The sequence below is a fragment of the Stenella coeruleoalba genome (assembly GCF_951394435.1).
Source record: "Stenella coeruleoalba genome assembly, chromosome: 10".
NCBI lineage: Eukaryota > Metazoa > Chordata > Mammalia > Artiodactyla > Delphinidae > Stenella > Stenella coeruleoalba.
This window is the reverse complement of record NC_137156.1, coordinates 39,449,829-39,473,845: the sequence shown is the minus strand read 5'-3', so window position 1 is coordinate 39,473,845 and position 24,017 is coordinate 39,449,829. Positions and strand designations below refer to the sequence as shown.

Here is a 24,017-nt window from a genome sequence, read left to right as displayed (position 1 = left end):
AGAGCAAGCAACTCTGGAATTTTTTGTTTCATTTCTTTTTTTACTCAATTTTTTGGAAACATAATTTACAATAAAATGCAACACTTTAAGTGTACATTTGACAAACTTATATAGCTATGTAACTACCAACACAGTTATGATAAAGAACATGTCCATCACTCCAGAAAGTTCCCTTGTGCCCCCTTCCTAGCCAGTCCCCACACCTCTACCCCTAACCCTGGCTTCAGACAACAACCGATCTGCTTTCTGACACTATAGAGTAGATTTATCTCTTCTGGAGTTTCTTACAAGTGGAATCATACAGTATTTTTCTATGTGTGTCTGACTTTTGCTTAGTATAATATTATTGAGATCCATCTGTATTGTGTGTATCAGTAGTTCATTCCTTTTTGTTGCTGAGTAGATCCATTTTATGATTATACCACAATTTATTTATCCATCCACCTATTGATAGACATGTGCTTCAATTCCATTTCAGGGCTGTGTAAAGCTGCTATGAATATTCATGTGCAAGCCTTTCTGTGGCACATATATTTTCGTTGCTCTTGGATAAATGCCTAGCAGTGGCATTTTTGTTTTGCTTTTTGTGATTTCATTTTTTTTAAGTTCTTGCTGTGTTCCCCATGCATTCTAAGCATGGACCAGGAAATATGTTTATGAAAGTACTATATTCTTGCTTTTTATAAGGCACTGGAGTTTTTTCCCTCCTGCTTTACAAGCCTTAGGAGTTTGTTCCAGTGCCTGATTTCTCTTCTCTCCCTTAGATCTTGGATTTTGGACTGGCTCGACATACAGATGATGAAATGACAGGCTATGTAGCCACTAGGTGGTACAGGGCTCCTGAGATCATGCTGAACTGGATGCATTACAACCAGACAGGTACTACTTGCACTTGTATAGGGCCTTATTAATACTATGTTGTGTGTATTTGGGGTTCTCAGAAGTGGAGATGGCAGGAGTAGGAAGAAACATTTTTTTTCTTCCCTCAGTGATCATTTTAAGTCCACGAATAGAAAAATATTTCAGTTGCTCAGATAAAGTGGGTTTTTTCAAACTTTGTGATTTAACAATTGGCTTTTTATTTATTTATTTATTTTGCGGTACGCGGGCCTCTCACTGTTGTTGCCTCTCACTGTTGTGGCCTCTCCCGTTGCGGAGCACAGGCTCCGGACGCGCAGGCTCAGCGGCCATGGCTCACGGGCGTAGCCGCTCCGCGGCATGTGGGATCTTCCCGGACCGGGGCACAAACCCGTGTCCCCTGCATCGGCAGGTGGACTCTCAACCACTGTGCCACCAGGGAAGCCCTGGCTTTTTACTTATTTATATTTTCAGCATATTCTCTGAGTACTCCTGCCTGAAGACATTGGGTTTATAATATTAACCTCTCAATATTACTTGGGAGAATCCATCATTTCTACCAGTAAGAAACCTTTGCCCTTTTGTGAACAGCTTATTTCTCTTGCCATAACTATGTTTTGACTTAGCCCACCCATGAAGCCCTTTAATGTGGTAAGGGTCTTAGCTTATTTATTTCTATAAAAATGAGTGTGATTGTTGAACCTCGGATGTCTTAAATATTAATTTCAGTATTTCACCCCTTAACTATAGTTCCATTTGTAGCCAAGTATGATAATAGTGACATTATATTACTTTTATTTCTCTTTAATTTTGCCAGTTGATATTTGGTCAGTGGGATGCATAATGGCCGAGCTGTTGACTGGAAGAACACTGTTTCCTGGTACAGACCGTATCCTTTAAAAAGTTTTGGGTTCTTGTTTCTTGTCTGTATTTTGGTGTCCATGGTAGTATATTACTTTTACCTATCTCTAGGAAGGGCCTTCAGTTACTTGCTTTTATAGTCCAGATGTGCATTGTGAGATCTGCCCTCTTGCTGAGTATCTTGCCTTGTCAAGAAAGAGGCTTCAATTTATTTTGAGAGTTGCAAAAATGCCTCATAATCTGGAACGCCCTTTAAATCTTTCATATGTCATCTTTTTTGCAACAAGTTCCTTATTAATCTTCCCACAGCCCTTCTGCCACCTGAGTGTATTGGTGAGAAGTTCTAGATCTCAATGACTAGTTTAGTCTTCATTGCACCAGCGCTCAATGAACACAAGATAACCATTTATAAATCGGGGATATCTTGCTTGTATGTTTGATTTACATATTAAAAAGGCTGTATTTGGTCCTTGTAATGATACACCTGCTGACTCGTTTTGTTTGTTGTCTAACAACAAATAATAAAAGCAAGGAGATAAGGTCACCCTGTCTTGTGCCTTTTTTTCCCCTCAGCATGACTTTATTTTTATCCCAGATTGTAGCCAAACCTTAATTTACTTCCAGAGTTATTGTCTAGTTTATGGTTTATCATGGCCCCTTTATTTTAGCCCCTTTCCTGTCTGCTGCATGCCCATTTCACAGTTTAGTAATAATATCATCAAAATGTGATTTGTTGTAACTCCCATCAGTTCCACTTGAGGAAGATGTTTAGGCAAGAAAGAATTTTGAAATATATGTCTAGAATTAGGTTTGAAGGTTTTCGTAAAATTCATTTGACCAGCCTTCCGTGGGTTTGGTTGAGAGATGCTGCAATTGCCTGTGTTCTGTCATGGTTAGAGACCTAAAAGCTGTTTTAGCACCTCACCTAAGCAAACTCATTGAGTTTGTAAACCAGATTGTCAGTTCACTGGCTTACAGTTGGGATAATACTTCTATGGTGACTGTGATGTTCATGTTATCGATCCACATATTCTATCTTCTGCTAGAGTGTTCTTTCCGAATGAACTGAAAAACCTCTTCCCTCAGCCATTTATTTCCCTCTGAATATTACTGGATTGATACAGAGTATAGTCTCCTTATATAGCTCACCTTATTCCTCCTCATCCCCAGATTCTAATTTTAATACCTAGTGTTTCTCCTTTGTCCTTTGCTTCATTTACCTTATACTTGTTTCTTAGAAATTTGATATATGCATTATAGTCCAAGCTAAGAGAATTAGGGAAAATTTGTAATTTTCCTTTTCCTCAGGCACATACCTTAGAGTCCCATTCTTTAGTCTGTCCTCCCAAGCACACTGCTCTGATGCTCTCCTCTGTTCCCCCTCTTCTTCCTCTTCTTTGTATCTGTATCTCCATCTACAGTCAGTCGTGGACACTCATACCTACATAGACACACAAAGTGGTAGAGAGAGACAGACAGTAGAGCATACTGGTTAAGAGCACATGCTCTGGAATCAGACTTACAGGGTTGAGATCTTACTTAGCTCTTATTTACTCCCAGCTCTGTGACTTTGAGCAAGTTGTCTAACCTCTGTCTCTCAGTTTCCTTAACTATAAAATACTGATAATAGTACATACCTCATAAGGTGGTTGTGAGAATTTAGTGAGATGAAATCTGGAACGTACTTAGAACAGAGCCTGCCAACAGATATTAGCCATCATCTTCATCAGTGATCTTTGGGAAGCAGTTTCTCCCTTCATCTTCCCACTTTAGTCTAATTGTGAATCATTTAAAGGCTAGTTTTTTGTTTTATTTAAATTCTGTAACAGGTAGTAAAGGATGGATCCCCTTGGCAGGCTACTGGTAGAAAGGTTTCAAAGCAGTTGTGTGTGTCCTATGGTCCTATCTGCAGGACAGCTGCCTACTGATGGCTTGACCCTTTTAAAATGCGAACTTTCAGCCTCTAAGAAGTCTTCTCTTTTTTTTTTCAATAAATTTTATTTATTTATTTTTGGCTGCACTGGGTCTTCGTTACTGCGTGCGGACTTTCTCTAGTTGCGGTGAGCAGGGGGGCTACTCTTCGTTGCAGTGAGAGGGCTTCTCACTGCAGTGGCTTCTCTTGTTTTGGAGCATGGGCTCTAGGCGTGTGGGCTTCAGTAGTTGTGGCCCGTGGGCTCGAGCGCAGGCCCAGTAGTTGTGGCGTACAGGCTTAGTTGCTCCGCAGCATGTGGGATCCTCCTGGACCAGGGCTCAAACCCGTGTCCCCTGCACTGGTAGGTGGATTCTTAACCACTGCACCACCAGGGAAGCCCTAGAAGTCTTCCCTTTTATGCATACTTCTTTTCCTTCTATGAACTTTAGGTAGAAAATCTAGCATTTAAACTTTTTACTAGGAGATTCTCTGTTTTTTCTTTTTGCGGTACGCGGGCCTCTCACTGTTGTGGCCTCTCCCGTTGCGGAGCACAGGCTTCGGACGCGCAGGCCCAGCGGCCATGGCTCACGGGCCCAGCTGCTCCCCGGCATGTGGGATCTGCCCGGACCAGGGCACGAACCCGTGTCCCCTGCATCAGCAGGTGGACTCCCAACCAACCACTGCGCCACCAGGGAAGCCCAGGAGATTCTCTTTTTAATATATGAGAATTCATTTCAAAATTCTTATTTTAGTAATTCACTGTTTCTTTCCTACTTGGCTCCTTCAGACAGATGTTCTCCTGGATCGGAACATTCAGATTCAGAGGACTGTATTTGTAATATACATTCAGATTCAGAGGATTGTATTAGTAATATACATAACTCCCTTCTTGTCAGTTGCAATCTGTGTGGATATAGCTTTGGTTGCCTGACAAAGGGAGAAGAAAGTGTTTTCTATTACTTTTTAAAATTCCCAGTTGATTCTCGTGTGCAGCCAGTGTTGAGTACAACTAGAGTTTACCCTGGTTGGATTTTAGTTTTAATCTTTCAGACTGACCCTGAAAAAGTTACTTAGTTAGCAGTTTTTCCTCATTTTTTTTTAAGGTACCAATGAGATCAGAAAAATTAAGAATCTAGAATTTTCCACTTGGGGACCTAGAAAGATGTTAGAAAACATCTAGTTGAATCCTCTGTTTTTATAGATAAGGAAACTAAGAACCCAGAAAAAGATAGATACAAACCTCTGATCTGACTCAGGTATTAGTTTCTTTCCAATATTCTACTTGTTGCCTGTTCTCCTAATTTCTGAAACTCATTTTCTTAAAACCTTTGCAGAATGTGCTGGCCCCACACACTCTTCTGTTGCCCAGAAAAGCATGCATCTACTGCTTATTTATGATTTGAAGATGCAGCTGAATGCTGAGGCAACCTCTAGACTATGCTCTTTATTTGAGTGCACAGTTTTCTCCCTGTTTTCCTCAATTATTATTTATCTTGCATTTGGAACTGACGGTTTTAGCTTCTAGATAAGAACTATCTAATAGAACTTTCTGTAGGCTTGCAAATGGTTTATGTATGTACTGTCCAATAGGGCTGTTGGTAGCTACCAGCCACATGTGGATATTGAGCACTTAAAATGTGGCCAGTGAAACTTAGAAACTGAATTAAAAATATTTTTGTGGTTAAGCATATAAACATGGAATTTGCCATTTTAACTTTTTTTTATTGTGGTAAAATAAACATAACATGAAATTTACCATTTTAACCCTTTTAAAGTGTACAGTCCAGTGGCACTAATTATATTCATAAAATTGTGCACCCACCACCACTATGTCCAAAACATTTTCATCACCCCAACAGAAATTGTACCCATTAAACAAAAACTCCCCATTCTTCCCTCCCACAGCCTGTGGGAGCCTCTCTTCTACTTTCTGTCTCTATGAATTTGCTTATTCTAAATATTTAATATTAAGTGGAACCACACAATCTTTGTCCTTTTTTGTCTGAATTATTTCACTTAGCATGTTTTCAGGGTTCATCCATATTGTAGCATGGATCATAACTTCATTTTTATGGCTGAATACTACTCCATTGTAGAGCTATACCGTATTTTATTTATCCATTCATCTGTTCATAGACACTTGGGTTGTTTCCACCTTTTGGCTATTGTGAATAGTGCTTCAGTGAACACTGACATACAAGTATCTCTTTGAGTCCTTGCTTTCACTTCTGTTGGATATATATCTAGGAGTGGAATTGTTGAGTCATATAGTAATTCTGTATTTAACTTTTTGAGGAGCAGTCATTGTTTCCCAAGCAGTTTCACCGTTTTACATGCCCACCAGTGATGTATGAGCAATTTCTCCACATCTTCACCAACATTTCTTCCTTCCTTTCTCCTTCCCTCCCTCCCTTCCATCCTTCCTTCCTCCCTTCCTCCCATCCTTCTTCTTTTTTAAATTATAGCCATCCTAGTGGGTATGAAGTGGTATCTTTTTGTGGTTTTGATTTGCATTTCGTAATGACTAATAATGTTGAGTATCTCCCTGTGTTTACAGGCCGTTTGTATGTCTTCTTTGTAGAAATATCTGTTTGAAACGTTTACCCATCTTTTAATTGGGTTGTCTTTTTGTTGTTGAGTTTTAGGAGTTCTTTATATATTTTGGATATTGAGCCTTCACCAGATATATGATTTGCAGATATTTTCTCCCATCTGTGGGCTGTCTATTCACTTTTTTGATAATGTCCTTTGATTTACATAAGTTTTAATTTTGATGAAGTTCCAATTTATCTATTTTTTTCTTTTGTTGTTCATGCTTTTAGTGTCATTTCTAAGAATGTATTACCAAATTCAAGATTATGAAGATTTACTGTATTTTCTACTAAGAGTTTTATGGGTGTACCTCTTATACTTAGGTCTGTGATCCATTTTGAGTTAATTTTTGTATATCATGTGAGGTAGGGGTCCAACTTTATACTTTTGCATGTGGAAATTCAGTTGTCCTAAGTACCATTTATTGAAGAGACTGTCCTCTCCCACAGAATGGGTTTGGTACTTCTGTCAAAGATCAGTTCTATTCCATTGGTCTGTATGTCTATCCTTATAGCAGTACCACACTGTTTTGATTACTCTAGCTTTATAGTAAGTTTTGAAATCAAGAAGTGTTAAGTCTTTCAACTTTGCTCTCATTTTCAAGATTTTTTTTTTTCTCTTTGGGCTCCCTTATAATTCCATATGAAATTGAGGATTGGCTTTTCCATTTCTGCAAAGAAGGCTGTTGCAGTTTTGCTCGTGACTGTGTTGTATTTTTAGATCACTTTTGGTAATATTGACATCTTAGCAATATTAAGTCTTCCTATTCATGAATATGAGATGTCATTCCACTTATTTAGGTCTCCTTTCATTTCTTTCAGCAATGTTTTATAATTTTCAGTGGACAGGTTTTTCACTTTCTTGGTTAAAGTTATTCTTAGGTATTTTCCTAGCATCTTTAGGATGCTATTTTAAATAGAATTACTTTCTGAATTTCCTTTTTGGTTTGTTCATTGTTGGTGTGTAGAAACACAACTGATTTTTGTTTGTTGATCTTGTAGCCTGCACCTTTGCATAGCTGAAAGCTGAGAGCTCTAGTAGCTTTCTTGTGGATTCTTTGGTATTTTCTATATGTAGGATCATGGCATCTGCAAATAGAGATAGTTTTACTTCTTCCTTTCCAATTTAGATGCTTTTATTTTTTTCTCGTTTCTAATTGCTCTGACTAGAACTTCCAGTATAGTGTTGAATAGCAGTGGTGAAAGTGGGCAGCTTTCTCTTGCTCTTATCTTCAGCCTTGAGTATAATTTAGCTCTGCATTTTTCATAAATACTCTTTATCATGGCAAGGAGTTCTCTTCTGAATAGTTTTATAGTTTCATAAAACTCATAGTTTTATGAGTGTATTTATCTGAATTTTAAATTTTATTAAATTTTCTTTAGATTACATTTAAATTTAATCACATGTGATTATTGGTATTGTATTGGACTATGCAGTTTTAGATCTTGACAAATCATCTTCCTATAATACCTTTTTCTCATTTTTTTTGCGATTAGTCTTCTTGAGAGAATCTTTTGTTACTAGTTGTTAATAATCCCTGGAGTTCCCCTAAAGATATAAGATATACTAATTTTTGTCTTAAAGCTAATTATGTTTTTAGGTTAGAAATTATTCTCATTTGTGACTTTGCAAAACCCTCCCAACTAGCTCAAAAATAGTACTTCTTTTTTTTTTTTTTTTTAAAGAATGGAGCCCTTCCTCATAAGTCTAGTTGACTGGGTATATATATATATATCAAGTGGACACACCTGAGAGAACTGTCTATTAGAAAGAGAGTGGGGACACAGAATGTGTCTTCAGGTATGGTGCTAACTTATTTCAAAAACCATTGGTTCTGAAAAGAGTAAGCCAATTAGAAAATATTGCTACTAATGATTGACAGTCTGCAGCCTAAGGAAGAGAGACAATGAGTTTCCTAGCCCTGTTGCACGTCAAATACTGTTTTCTTCCAGACATCTCAGCCTTGGCTTACTATTGTTTTCCTTTGCTAGGTAATCAAATGAATTTTGTTCATGTGTAAAACTTTTCTTTCCTTCTTTCATTTTAATAGAAATGGTAACTAGACATTAACTAGACATTATCATTAACTTCGACATTAACTAGAAGATAATGAGGCTCCTGCCATCAGCTTGCTGCCCTACTTTATATGACTTTTATTAGTGTTTACTGGCTCCTTATTTCTTCTTTTGATTTTTTTCAAACATTTTATGAACTACTTCACACATACAAAAAGACAAGGAATAATAAATGAACACCTATGTTTATATGACCCAGATTATGAGATAAAACATTGCCAGTAGAGTTAAAACTTCTGGTATACCCCTTCCTGTCACATCTACCCCTTTCTTTCAGACATTGGTTTCAAACAGTCTCTCATTTTAAAAAAACAGTTGTACTTCAGACACTAAAAGCAAGTGTCCTAATAAATGTTGAAGAAGAAAACTATTTTATTAGGTTATTTGCCTTTTCTTCTCTAATTTAAGAATATATTTCCCCCTTTGAAAAGGCTAGAACTCTCAGGCTTGTCCACAAATCTAAAGTACCTTAAAAATTTTTCCTTGTATGACAGTGAAAATGCCTATTTTGATGACCAAGAAGAGAAGGAAGTAAGCTAAGTCCCATTTTAGTCCACCTGTCTGTCACCAGGGAATTTCCACAGGTCTTTATTCCAGCTTTGCCTCATGGATTTTTTTTTTTTTTGAAAACTGCAGCTCATAAGCAGCAGTAGTCACATGTAGGTTCTGCAAATGGTCCTCTTATTCATCTTCAACTCTCCAGCCTGCAGAGGTTTCCTAGGAGTTTCCTAGAACACTTAGAAGTGAATAGAATATCCCTCTTTTACTTTCCCTCTAAATACCCCATTACCCTTAAGTTTTTTTTCCTTGCCTTTTCATTCTGGCTACCTTTTACTTTTGTTACAGAGGACCTAGTCTAAAGAGTAACCTTAAGCCTAAGTTGTTTTAGGAAAAATCAGGAGATTTATGATTTAAATTTTGACATTGTGATTATTACAATTAAAACACATTTTTGATTAACAGTAAAAATATCTGCTATCTAGGGAAAAATGGGTTAAACCTGTTAAGAAGGATGGCTTGCTGTGGAAATAATTGTCATAATGTGGTAAATTTTGCTTTGCTCTGCTTATATAGCTACTTGAAGCTCCTTCTGGCCTTAACTGCCTGGACAAATTGTAGTGGCCTTACAGTAGCTGGTATTATTGGAAGACTGACCTGTATTTCAATGGATTTGCCAGCTCTTGGAGAACCTATGGTGATTTCCTATGAGGTTTGCATGCTTTGACTTCCTTCATGCAAGTGCTTTTAGCTACTAAGTAGATTTTTATTTTGCATTGTGTGTTTACTAATCTCCTAAGTATTGGCTGTCATGCTGTACCAGCTCTTTGTCCATACCCCTTACACACTCATTGCACTGTATTTGTATACTCTTTATGGTGTAAACACTTCAGATGGGGCGTTTGCATATGAAATGAAGCAACTTTTCTTGACTTCTTTTTTGTATATAGACTTTCCATTAGAGTGTGGTCATTCTAGATTTCTCAGGGCAAGACAGAGGGGTGGAGCTGAGTTGGAAAGCATATTACAGGAAGTCTTTTCAAGTTAATATTTATTGAGCTACTCAATGGAGTGCTGGAGGTAAGATGGTACCTGTCCTACAAACCAGAATGATCATACTCAGCAGAAAGTGAGCTATAGGAGTCACTTGAACAAATGTCTGCTCTCTGCTTATAAAACAAGGTGTAGTGATAAGAATACTATAATAGAGGTATAAATAAGTTACTGAGAAGAAGCAGAAATTAATTCAAACTCAGGATGTCCAGGAAGACTTCATGGCAGAGTTCTTGTTTGAGCAGGACTTTGAAGAGTAAATAGGGAAAGAAAAGGTTAGGTAGGAGGGGAGGATGGAGGGTATTCCTCTTTATGACTTGGAGAAATAAGAAGTTGGAAGCTTAAAAGTGCCTGGAATATTTGGTGTGAGTTGAAGCATTGAGTGCATTAAGGAATAATAATAGTTTGAGGGAGAGTCAGAAAAGAGTCTTGATGCCACATCAGGGAAGGCTGTGAATTTGAGGCTGAAGAATTGGGGCTTTATTCCTCAGGCCTGAGGTTGTTTCATACTGGCTGAGGCAGGAGAACGACATGGAGTCTCCCAAGTCATTGTTGTCATAACCACTGTGACCAGTGGAAGTGGCATACTTTTCAGGCATGTTGGGGTGAAGTTAAGACACTTGAGAAACTGCCCAGAGTCTTCCTCAGAGGGAGTATAAAACTTGATTCTGATTTTCATTAGTCAGAAGTCTTTTATATAAGAGTGTCAATCTCACTAGTATTATTTCTAGAGATCAGTTTTGATGCATTTTTTGTAAAACTACCTGTTTGAGAATTCAAGTAGTCCAGTTTTTTTTCTCATATGTGATATACTTTATCTTGTGCGATAGCTACCCTGTTAAATTTGTTCCTTAAGAATGTGAGGGAACTAAATTTTTGTAAACTGAATCATTTCAAATGAGCAAAGAGGATCCTATACTAAATTCTGTTGTAATACAGTTAATTTGATTATGTTAGAGCAAGATGGTATCTGTCCCCACTGCTTGCTCCGTCCCCGTTAATGTATGCTTTAAAATTGTTTTCTTAACAACACCTTGAATTAAGAAATCAGTATTGAAATTTTAGCCTCCAGAGCACATTGATTTTTGCCATTTGCAGAGGACAAAATTTTCTGCTATTCTTTTTTAAATTTTTAAATTTTTTTTTTTTTTTTTTTTTTTGCGGTACGCGGGCCTCTCACTGCTGCGGCCCCTCCCACTGCGGAGCACAGGCTCCGGACGCGCAGGCCCAGCGGCCATGGCTCACGGGCCCAGCCGCTCCGCGGCACGTGGGATCTTCCCGGACCAGGGCACGAACCCGCGTCCCCTGCATTGGCAGGTGGACTCTCAACCACTGTGCCACCAGGGAAGCCCTAAATTTTTATTTTATATTGGAGTATAGTTGATTTACAGTGTTATTCTCTACTATTCTTAATTCAGAAGTAACTTCTGTGAGGGGACTTGCTTTTAATTTATTTTGTATAGAACATAAATTGTTTGAGTCTATGATGGGGTTCTGCAAACCTTTTCTTAAAGGGCCACATAGTAAATATTTTAGGCTTTGGGAACCATACGGTTTCTGTTGTAACCACTCAATTCTGCTGTGTAAGTTGAAAGCAGCCATAGACAATACATAAACAATGAGCATGGCTGTGTTCCAGTACAACTTTATTTTCAAAACAGACAGCAGATTGGGGTTTGCTGACTCCTGTCTAGAATTTTGTTGTGTTTAAGCCAATTCCATATCTGGAGAAAAAAAAAAATGGGGCAGGATATTATTGCGTAACCAATTCCTGTAACTCAGGCAACTCTGGCTTGCAGAGGCCATTATTTTCAAGTTACACTGTACTGCCTTCATATGTATAATCATAAACAGAAATAGTTTATTGCATTCTCTCTCCTCTCCATCCTGCCGTACCTCCTTAAATATTCTGAGTGCCCACCACGTAGCAGATGTTAGGCTAAGCACTGGGGATAAGTGGTGAACAGGCAGAGCAGCCCCTCTCCTCATAGATCAGTAGAGGTGACAGACAATAAGCAAACTAAGCAATTATAGATTGTGACGAGCACTGTGACGTTATCAAGCACTGTGCTGAGGTGGAGAATAACCGGGGGGGGGCAGTGCTTCTTCCATAGAGTGTTGGGGGAAGCCTCTCTGAGGAGGTGAAGTTCAAGCCGACACCTGAAGTTGAGAAGGATCTAATCGTGCAAAAAACCTGACAGGTTTTTTTTTGACAGGAATCAGAAGATAGTCATCCTCTCCTCCTTTTCCCTCTGAATGTCAATATAGACATGGATAAGCTATTCAAATTTTCATAGAGAATATTGAAAGCTATTTTATAAGATTTTTTTTCTCTCCTTTTAGCTTTTTAGGCAAGGCTAAAAGCAGTAAGAACAAATGGAAAGTTTCTGTCTTCTGGTCAATACATGTACATACATAGTGAATATGCACAGAAGAGTTGGCTGCCACAATAAAGGTCTGGGCCTTGTGGCCTATTATTTAGAGCTCTGGGGATGCGTGAGGTTTGTTAATACATTTATAAAGTTGAAGCCTCATATGCTCTATGTTATGGCGCTCCAGAAGGCTGTGCAGATGCAGTGAGGTGGTGGGGCCCTCTGCTGGCTGACTATTGCTCACAAATGCTTCTCTGCTTACCATAGTCAGTGTGGACAGAGAGGTTTTCTGGAGGACATCTCAAGTGGTTAGGCCCCGGGAGGTTCCCAGGCCCCTGTCGTATTACAGGCTCCTTAGATCAAGCCTTAGGGGAATATTCACAGGTAGGCTTGTACGTCCCTAGCTCCTATGCTCTCTGCTTCTTTCTTCTCTGTGGCCTTCTGCTGACCGGTGCTCTTTGCTTGACTAGCTACTGGTGCTTTGGTGGAAGGTAAGGAGGTAGGTGTGGGCTGAGCATATGGACTGAGTGATGCTTTTGTGTTTTCACATGCTGTCTTTGGCATCTAAGTACCCAGCTATAGTCGCTTCACTTTACTGATAGGGGATGTTGACAGAAGCATAAAATGAATATAAGTTGGATATGTGTGTGGTCGCATTTTGAATCTTTGTACAGGAGGAGCATGTTCTACTTGAAGTGACCATCCTACAGAAGGCTTGACCTAGATGAATTCACCATTTTGGCTTGGTTTGGGGTTTTTAATTTTTGTTATTGGGGTATTTTGTTTGTTTTGTTTTGTTTGTTGTTTGTTTTTCATTTTTATTTTGTCCCAACATTTTCCTTTATAGTCCACCATTAGATATTGATCAGTTGAAGCTCATTTTAAGACTCGTTGGAACCCCAGGGGCTGAGCTTTTGAAGAAAATCTCCTCAGAGTCTGTGAGTTGTTGCTTTGATTGTAATAATCTGCCCTGTTGGGAGCCTCTGCCACTTCCCTTCTGTCAGTCTGTACTTTGACCCGGGTATGTTTGTAAGCACATATGCCCTTTGTGTGCTGACTTCCGAGATGAAGGGTGTGTGTGTGTGTGTGTGTGTGTGTGTGTGTGTGTGTCTGTCTGTGTGTACCTGCCTGCTCACATGCATGGGTGTGTTTTGTTTTCTCTCTATCTGGGTATGTAATCCTAGAGCATAGGAGCTTGTATTGGGCAGTAGTATGCCAGTAAATGAGATTTGAGATTCTAATTCATTCCAAGAGATTAATGGAAAACTTGTCTCCACTCTCCAGCCCTGACTTCATCTTTCTCAGTTTCACATATACTCAAGGGCTCCTTTCACTTTTAGGTTAGTGTTTATCCTCAGAGCATGAGCCTCACCATGTATTAGTCTAGCTTTATCACTAAAAGAATGAAATGTGCATTATCTGCACTCTCTTGCCCTTTTCCAGAAGTTACTTTCTTTTTATTATTTTAGAATAGACAATTCGCACATCTTGTGTAAGGTGTCTATCCCCCACAGGGGTCCCTCTCTACCCAGTCTCCAGACCCTCAGAGGTAACAGCCCCACTCCTGACACCTCAGATAACACAGGAGTAGGGTTGTAAATCCTTCTCCCACAGCCTGCCTTTGTAATTACAAGTTTGAGTAACCTGAGAAAAAGCTTTGGAGCTAATGCCTTCCTGCTTCTAAGCAGGCATTTAGAGAGAAGCCATGGGAATATGACTCTGGCTTACTTTGGCTCTCATTTCCTGCTGTTGGTCAGTTTCTTGGGCCAGACGTGTGAGAGAAATCATGAAAGCCCAGTCTTTCTCCCCTTTCCCTTCTGTCTGCTGCCAGGCAGTTGGATAAAAGGGAAAAAGAGCTGTGGAGCCAAGTTCCAGTTGTGCCTTTCTGGATTCTCCTCCCAGCGTTTCTGACTGAAGGGGTCCCTTTGCCCAATTGGAAAGACTGCTGGGTAGCCAGAGGCAGGCTTTTAATTTGTTTCATTTAAGATGAGGAAGCAAAAGCACAGAAAGACTGTGACTTGCCCAAGTCACGCACTGAGTCACTTGACAGAGCTGAGCATACATCCCAGATGTTCTGATAATGTGTTCTAAACTTTAATCTCATGATTGCACACTGTTTTGAAAGTCATTGTCAGAGTTATCAACCACAGTGTCAGCCTGAAGGAGTGTTTCCTTTTGCTTTATGAAATGCAGAAAGCTGGGTTGGAGTGAATCAAAGATATGGGATGATGTTTAGAGAGGATGGTGCTTTTTTGTCTTAAATGCATTTGCTTAGAAAGATTGGCTAATAGAGAGGACATGGGGCAAGGGAGTGGGGTTGGGGAGGAACTCCGTTTATTAATGAATAGTGCTCATGAGACTGAGATAGCAAATGCATTCCCTGTCTGGGGGTGGCCACTAGCAGCTCTTTCTCAAGTCTTCTCGCCCACCCTCAGCCATCTGCCCTATAGGTACGTGCTGTTAGTCACAAGAATTTCTAAAAGAAAAAGTGTGGGTAAAATGATCATGTTTACCTGTCATTAATCCATCTTTTTTTTTTTTAAGAAAGAAACAACACTAAGTGCCTGACCTAATAATGAAATGTCTTTATCTTATGTGATATAGGGCACATCATACATTTCAACAGCTCTAGTATAGAGTTCGGCATAATAAAATTGAGTATCAGAATACAGAACTTAAGTAATATTGTATTGAGTATAGAAATAAGAAAATGGTGTTTTTTTCTCCTGCATAGTTACAACTAGTGCATAAAAGTAATTTAAACATTGAAAAGGGTAGACAAGATTAATTTGATGTTAGTGATACTGCTCAAGTACTAGTTTATCTTAGAAGCACATGATTTGTGGAACACATGATGCATAAATAACAAAGCCAGGTGAATAAAATGGTTTAAAGCTTTTCAAAGTGAAAAGAAAAATTCATTAGTGGAGGAATGTAGTAAACAGAGAAAGCCAATGGCTATTTTCGTTACTCCTGAAAAGTAGTGAAGAAGTGATGCCATTATTTATTGATTGATGGAATTCAGTCAATAAATAATAGGACATTCTGAGTAAGAGAGTGCAGTGATAGATGGGCTGACTGAGAACGAGTTAGCATGTGCCATGAGAAAGGGGATAAATGGGTCACGATGGATGTAAGGAGAGGGAATTTTTTTTGTTGGTGACCCACTACCTGTAGTAATCAGTGAAAGGACCAAAAAAAATCATATTAAGAAAGCAAAAGCCCTTTCACTGACTCACTCTCACATTTTTCTCTGGAAATATTTTCTTCCTAACCTCCCGACAAAAAGGGGATACAATAACCTATTTGACTAAAGGAGACAAAAAAAAAACAAAAAACAGAAAATGTGCAGGCCAAGTTATTGTTCATAAGAAAGAAGAGAAAGGTGACAGGATTTTAACATTTAAAACCCAGCTGGTATTCCTATTGCTGGTTTACTTATTGACCCCCTTTTGTTCTTTCTCTTGGCATGCAAAGTAGTTTGTTATGTAATTTATTTAGAGGTAAATCTAAACTTTATTGAGAATGTTAAAAGAACTTCATACCACCTTTTGAATTTGCTGGCTTCTGTCTTTGGGCCAGGGAGCATGAACGGCAGGGTGGAGCTCATGGCCCCAGCTCTTTCCTAATAGCCAGCCTTGAACATGTGTTTGTAGTAATCTGACCACTAGGGAATCTGAGTTCAGAGGATGAGCTAAAGTGGAAAAATCATTGAGGGAAGCCACAAAGAAGTGAAATTACTTGATTCAGGTACTTATTGAAAATTATGCTACAACAGAAGGAGAGAATTAATAGATAACAGCAAAGGGAATATGAAAAGGCTTTTATTGAATTGTGTTGAGGATTTTAAAAACCCCATCACTCTACTTTAATAAGCAACACATGATAAACTAACAATTCTTGTAGTGTTTGTGTTAAAATTGATGGGACAGCTAAATGAGAGAAGTTTAGAGTACAACTTACCTACGTGCGCATACGTTTGGAAGGCCTCATAGTTCTGCCTTTGTCAGATACTTGCAGAGTGTTTTGCCAACTTCCTCCAGGATGTTTTTAAGCAAAAGTCAGTCTGTTCACCTGTTAAAGAGACTTGTGGGAGAAATCATTGTGGCATGCTGTGATACTGTCAGCAGCTTGTGACTTCTGTTTTGTCTCTGCCATTAGCTTCTAACTTTCCCCCCCATCTCCCTGTCACTTCCCATTGTGTGTTTGTGGCATGTATTTTAAATGTATCACTAACTACTGTCTTTGAAACTTGGCACTGCTTATCAACCCACATACCACCTTGGTCTTACCTTAGGAGGGGTGGTATTTTGGAGAATCACCTGAACCTGTGCCACAAAAATTTAACCTCTACCTTAAATGGATATATTGGACATTTTATTATATCCAAAGTTGAGTCAAACTTTTCTGAATCCTCTCCATTTACCCCACAAGCAAACACGTTTTGGCCGTCAGTACTTGAAAACAGTTCTCTGGCTGGCATCCTGGATCCAAGGGGCAGTCTCTTTCCAGGGAGCCTAAATATTTAATGTTAAAGATGATGCTAAAACCAAAAGAAAGTTTTTCTTCTCCACATGGCCGGTCACGGCCACATGCCTACTAACTCTCATGCCATTCACAGAAGCATGATTTCACGTGCAGCCTTGGGCTCTGGCCTGGGGTGGGTGGGATGGGTGGAAGTAGGCTATTTGTTTGTTTGGGGGTGGCTTTTTGGCCTTTTTTAAAACTTGAGTTGAAAGTTATTTCTCGCATTGTATGCTTAACAATGCCCTTGACTAGGCATCTAAGATATTAACCAGCTTCAGCAGATTATGCGTCTGACGGGGACTCCCCCTGCTTATCTCATTAACAGGATGCCAAGCCATGAGGTGAGAACAAATAGACTGTGCAGGGATATCTAATTCAGAGGGCCACATTCTCATTTTATTGCCACTGTATAACCAACACAGTTTTCAATGTCACTGAATGCTTGCATGTGCCTTGAGGGCTACTAAGGCAAAGACTGCCTATGTGCTATTACAGAATGTTGACATTTGGGATAAAACGTTACCCAATCCTGTGAACTGAGAATATAATTTACAGGCTTGTACTTAGAAAATGATGTTACTTTTATATTTGAGTCTTATGAATTGAGTGCTCAAGAGGAAGTTCGTGTTTTCCTAGGATTCTATGCCTACAGTCAGGGTATGCTACCATCTAATGATTTTCATTAGATGTATTAGGTGTATTAACTGAAGGCCATTAACATCCTTTCCTATTCATCCATTTTTTTAATGACCAAAAGAAGAGTCTTCATTTAAAAAGAAAAAACAAACCTAAAAAATGTCTAATGCTAGTAAGGACTATATTTAAAAGAAGATATGCAAATAATATAAAATAAATTTGAACACTTAGATAGGGTTAGGTGCCTTTTTTACCAATGCTACTTAATCTAACTCTGGTTTTATCATCAGAGATGATTGGGGCACTTCTTTCTAAGGTGCCCTTAATCTTTTTGGGAATCAGATTGGCAACACAGCTTTATTCAGGTAGTCTTTTTATTTAGCTTATTATAGGGAAGATTGTTCTCTGCATGAGACAGGTCTCTTAACTCTGTTTGCCCTTCATTCTTTTATCTACATGCTCAAGTAGGAAGGGATAACAGGCATGTCGATAATTCAATTCCTAGAGCTTTCTTTTCAAATCAGAAAGATTCTCAGCTGCTTTTCAAAAAGTGGGCCTCTCCTGCTTGCTCTGCATACAATGACTAAGAATGTGAAGTTCTTAAGAGGTACAAACTACCATGTATAAAATAAATAAGCTACAAGGATAGGTTATACAGCACAGGAAATATAGCCAATATTTTATAAATAACTCTAAATGGAATATAATCTATAAAAATTTGAATCACTGTTATATACCTGAAAATAACATAATATTGTATTATATGTATTAATATTATAGATATAATTTATATATATATATATATATATATATATAAATTTTAAAAAGGTGAAGTTGCCCTAGCAGCTAGAACTTTTTCTCACCTTGTATGTGTGTGTATATACGTACATACATAACTATAATGCATACCTTTAAAGAAGTTTTACCTCAGCTACTCAGATGGACTGATAGTGGGATTTATTCTTTGAAACAGGGAAGGTCATAAACTTACTTTAGTACCTAATATCTGAAGCACACATTTATGAGTTACATTTGTGTTTATATGATTATTCTCAAGACCAGTGTTTGGCTTTGCCTTGATTAGAGCTGTCCGTCCTTGAAAGTATTTATTAGCACCTTAAGTTCCTTAGAATGAAGTCCAGAAATTGTCAGGCTTTCCTTTCTAAAGGCAACAGTGATAGCAGCTAATGTTTAATTTGAGCTCTCCCTCTGAACCAAGTGCCACGCTAAGGAGGTACTGCTTTGTTATCGCTAGTCCTCACTCCAGCCCTGTGAGGTAGGCACTGTTATTAACCCTGTTTTATAGATGAAGAACTGAAGACTTAAAAGAGAATAAGTAATTTACCCAAAGTGGTAAAGTCAAGATTCAAACTCAGGCCTGTCCCACCCCAAGGATCAAACTTATAAAACCTATATTGATATATAAATTTTTGTGTGTCAAAATTTTAGTTGGAAGCTCTCATGAGTTTTATCTTGCTTGAGTATCACAATAACCATATGGTATAGGCAAGCCAAATACTAATATCTAATAGTAATACTAATATTTTACAGATGAGGTTATTGATATGCTAGTTAAGACTTGCCCAAGAAGATGTATCTTATAGGTGGTAGGGGAAGGATTTCTGCCTAGGCTGTGTAACTTATCCACTATTCTTTATTACTCTTATTAAATTGGTTTAGTATTTTTAAAATGTGTTTGAACCTCTTAGAATAATATATATAACGCTTATGGTTACTTTCTTGTCGCCATGAATATTTTGTTAGCAAGGTTAATACTGATATCCTTTTCATATACTAAGAGTACCTGCTGAGATCAGCACCATCAAAAGACAGTTGATCCTAGACTTTCCTTGGGAATACCAATCCCTATGCCAACTGCAGCTTTTTTAGGAAGGCTGTCTTAGAAAGGTCTACTTCTTAGATATCTTTTTTTTTTTTTTGTGGTACGCGGGCCTCTCACTGCTGTGGCCTCTCCCGTTACGGAGCACAGGCTCCGGACGTGCAGGCTCAGCGGCCATGGCTCACGGGCCCAGCCGCTCCGCGGCATGTGGGATCTTCCCAGACCGGGTCACGAACCAGCGTCCCCTGCATCGGCAGGCGGACTCTCAACCACTGCGCCACCAGGGAAGCCCTTCGATATCTTTTTAAACTTCTGATCCTGTGACCAGAATGCTAATGAAAGGGAGCTTAATTGGTTCGCATTTTTGTTCACTTGAAATTTAACTGTGAGTGATAGCAGGAGTAAATAAAGGTGCTGATCGTAAATAAGGAGGTTAGGTTGGCAGTAAGAGAGAAGTATTTAAAGAATGTCAGTGATATTCATAAACATTGAAGCTAGCAGACCCTGTCAGTTAACACTCGTTCTTTGACAGGACCCAGACTCTTTGAGAGCAGCAACAATACTGAACAAAGCCATTTTGAAAACCCTCTGTTTTACAGGCAAGAAACTACATTCAGTCTTTGACCCAGATGCCAAAGATGAACTTTGCAAATGTATTTATTGGTGCCAATCCCTTGGGTAAGTTGACCGTATCCTCATCTAATGGATTCAATATCAATATATTCAATATTGGTTATGACATAAGTTAGGTATTTGAAGAAGAGTTTTTCCTTTTGACTAAATACCATTAATTAAATCTTGGAAGGAGGTAAATAATGCCATTTATTATCCGTGTTTGTATTATCAGGTTTTTTTTTTCAGTCTCATGACATGCTTATATATTTATATGATCACAGAATTTGAATGGGGAAATAGGCTGGGACAGTGAGGAAAGGAGAGGAAGTAATGGGAACGCTAGGAGAACAGATTGAGGGATACAGGAAGAAAGAGGAACAGAGAAAAGCCTGTGAGTCGTTCACCACTGCTGTTGGGTTTTTTTTTTTAAATAGATTTATTTATGTATTTATTTATTTAATTTATTTTGGCTGCGTTGGGTCTTCGTTGCTGTACGCGGGCTTTCTCTAGTTGCAGCGAGCGGGGGCTGCTCTTCGTTGCAGAGTGCAGGCTTCTCATTGCGATGGCCTCTCCTATTGTGGAGCATGAGCTCTAGGCCCGCAGGCTTCAGTAATTGTGGCACGTGGGCTCAGTAGTTGTGGCGCATGGGCTTAGTTGCTCCACGGCATGTGGGATCTTCCCGGACCAGGGCTCGAACCCATGTCCCCTGCATTGGCAGGCGGATTCTTAACCACTGCACCACCAGGGAAGCCCACTGCTGTTGTTCTGCGGTGTCCCTCACTGAGGGAGAAAACAACCAAAGCACAGATGGTGGTTAGTAGACCCACCCAGGCGCTCCCTGCAGTGTGCCCTGCTCTACCTACAGGTCCCATCATCCTCAGGTACTTTTCCCTCCCCCCTTCTTCTTTTGCCCTTAGAGACTTAACCATTCTCTCTTTGCGAAGCTAATTTGCCACCCCAAACTTTAAGGAATGGCTCCATATTCCTTCCTGCCACCATCACTTCCAGGATCTTTGGCAAAGGGACGTAACAGTGGCAGCTGCAGGCTGTGTACTGCCTTGGCTAAAAAAAAAGAGTTGCTTTGTTCCTTAAAACCGGGGGCTGATGTGTACTTTTTTTGGTCCCCAAAAGTGTTATTGCCTGAGGCTCTAATTCCCTGACTCTAGGAGAAGACGGAGGACAGTGCTATTTAATGACAGACACAGAAAAATCAGACCAGGACTTCTCTATGACAGGAGGGGAGCAATGCTGTGATAATAGTACAATCAACCTTCTTACTTTTCTGAAGATTGTATCTTAGTAGTATGTTTTTTGGTTGTTGTTGTTTTTAAATTTTATTTATTTATTTTTGGCTGTGTTGGGTCTTCGTTGCTGCGTGCTTGCTTTCTCTAGTTGTGGCGAGCGGGGGCTACTCTTTGTTGTGGTGCATGGGCTTCTCATTGTGGTGGCTTCTCTTGTTGCAGAGCACGGGCTCTAGGCGCGCAGGCTTCAGTAGTTGCGGCACACGGGCTCAGTAGTAGCAGCTCGCGGGCTCTAGAACACAGGCTCAGTAGTTGTGGCGCATAGGCTTAGTTGCTCCGCGGCATGTGGGATCTTCCCGGGCCAGGGCTTGAACCCATGTCCCCTGCATTGGCAGGTGGATTCTTCTTAACCACTGCGCCACCAGGGAAGTCCCTTAGTAGTATGTTTTTAAATCTCAGTTTTGGTCATCCCTCTGCTTAAGGGTCTCAGCAACCGGGCTTCAGGTTTAGTTTTATCCTTCTGAGAGCTAACACCCATAACAGCCTCTTTAGAAGTTGGAGTGGCTTTACTTTTTTAAGTACTTCATCCACGGTGATTGTTTGAGAGCAGTTTAGTGTTACTGTGATAATTCTTACAATAGCAGAGATGCTCGCACTCTTTCAAGTGTTAGGCAGCTATAGATGAGTCCATGTCGGCCTTTGAGACGGAGAGTATGTCAGATCTCAGCTGGATCACTCTCACATCGAAGAAAAAATCCACAAACTCATCAGGGGTATACAGAACTCTGCCGGGGTTGGCTTGGGTTTGCATCTGCCCTGGCATGCTGTGGTTGGCTTTGTATGATTTGTTTATACTGTGTTATCTAGTTCAAGGGTCTGTGAGAAGCTCTGTTTGAGTCATAAGTACTGTAGGATGTTGGGAAATTATGTTGTATGCTGGTCACTTCCCTGTCATTCTGTTATGAGTTTTTTCATCATATCAGCTCACATTTTGACATGGCAATGCTTACTGTTTGACTACCTGATGGCTGACTCAAAGAGATTTGTTAATTCATTTTTCCGAGGAAGGGGGAATATGTGTGTGTCCCAGCAGCTTATTTGGGTCACATCTATCCTGATAGGTGTCCCCCTTCTCTGGAATCATGACATTTAAGCATTCAAAAGAACTGGATACCACTTAGTACTGCAGGCTGCTAGTGAGTTGAAGGAGGCTTTGAGCCATCTGCTGCTCAGCACTGCAGTTCTCAAAATTTAAACAGACCTATCAGTCCACTGCCCAGTGATGTCATACAGAGTCTCTTCTTGCAGGCAGAACATGGTGTTACTGACCAGGAACTTGTGCCCAGCATGTTAACCAAGAAGGAATATACTAACAGTGTAAATATTGACAGCTCTATTTTGTCCATTACTGACTTCAGGTTTCACCATTAGCCTCAAAACATGAAGTAAAACTTAAATTGCCCTTTGATGGAGTGTGTGTATTTGTGTCTGTCAAGATCTTAGAGGAATCTTTTTCTTAACCTTGATCTTACTTTTTATCAAGGTATTGGTTATAAGGACATGGTTCTTTTTACCCTGGGGATGGCAAAGACTCATCATATGACCCAAACAACACCTGATAAGATTATTCTTTCTAAGTAGAGAAGAAGAATATATATCTAGGCAATTTTCCCAATGCTTTAAAGTGTAAACTTACGAACTTGACACATAAATATTCACTTTGTGCCTGTAGTCCTCTGAAACCCACATTTCTCCTTTGGATTACTCTGGAATTGAGGCTGCAGGACAGGGGTCTTTTACATCCTCCAGTGTATGCAGCATGGATCTCTTCAGGAAACAGTCCGCCCCTTCACTACCCATCCCTGCCCCCTTCCACGTTTAAGGAGACATTGATAATTTGCAAAGCCTCAAATGCCTTTGTTACACCAAAGTGATAACTGTCAAAATGTCACTGTTTGTCCTCCCAAGTGCCACCGTTCTGAAACTCAACACACCCTCATTTGTAAGAATTAGAAAACAAACAAACAAACAAAAAAACCCCACTGTTTTGTGACCCCCTAATGAATTAGTTGCTGGGAAGGAAAAATCAATGGATGCTGAAAGCTGTAAGTGAAAGAAACTGATATTTACCTGGTGTGTCCCACTGGGTACTTTCTTGGGGCAGAAAAGAAACATTTTAACCCAGTGATCAAATTTTAGCATCATTATTAATGGGACAAATGGCTTTAATGTACCATTAAGTACATAGCATCACCTATGAAATATTCTTTCCAAAAATATTTATAACCCAATTCTTACCAAATTTTCAGATCTAACAGGGTTCAGGAAATACAGGGAATAGAGGAAAACAAGGGTGTAAGTACATGATAGCACAAGACAACTGGGGGTGGGTATTTTCAGGTCAAAGTTAGGAAAAAATAGGGGTTACAAGTGGGGGGATTATTTCGAGACTAAGGAAACTCAATCTAATGCATTGCATGGCCCTTAATTGGATCCTGGTTTGAACAAACTAGGTATAAAAAACAACTTTAGGGTAATTGAAATTTTAACATGTACTGGATTTTAGATGATATTTGGGAATTATATATTTGTCATTTGTTATAACAGTTTTATGATTGTGTAGGAAGCTATCTGTATGCTGAAATATTTAGAGGTAAAGTTTCATGTCTCTAATTTTATTTTAAAATGGTTTGGCAAAAAATATATGTATATATAGATAAAGAAATACAGAAGGTTAATTGTTGGTGGTGGGCATATGACTGTTCACTGTCCTATTATTTTGTATACTGAAATTGCTCATAATGATTTTATCCAAATACCACGTCTCATCCACACACCCATAAAAAATCCTCAATTTGTTCATTAGATCCATTAGATGAATATTCACTTTCCTTATGTAAATAAACAGAAGGGACAAAACAGTAAGAAACCGGCCCT

The 24,017-nt window shown here is 39.3% G+C and overlaps 1 protein-coding gene across 3 annotated transcripts in view; it reads left to right on the top strand.

Annotated features, from left to right (window-relative positions):
- MAPK14 (mitogen-activated protein kinase 14) overlaps window positions 1–24,017 on the top strand; it is a 72,892-nt gene that overhangs the window by 44,254 nt on the left and 4,621 nt on the right. For 2 of the 3 annotated variants that reach the window (XR_013830354.1, XM_079935741.1), the window contains exons 7-10: window positions 765–879; window positions 1,676–1,747; window positions 13,080–13,159; window positions 19,824–19,902. Coding sequence is in view for 2 of the 3 variants with exons in the window: in XM_079935741.1 (XP_079791867.1) it covers window positions 765–879; window positions 1,676–1,747; window positions 13,080–13,159; window positions 19,824–19,902 (346 nt within the window). In the remaining variant the exon portion in view is untranslated. Of the gene's footprint in view, window positions 1–764; window positions 880–1,675; window positions 1,748–13,079; window positions 13,160–17,009; window positions 17,090–19,823; window positions 19,903–24,017 lie in introns of all 3 variants that reach the window. The other variant, XM_079935742.1, reaches the window with a different exon arrangement.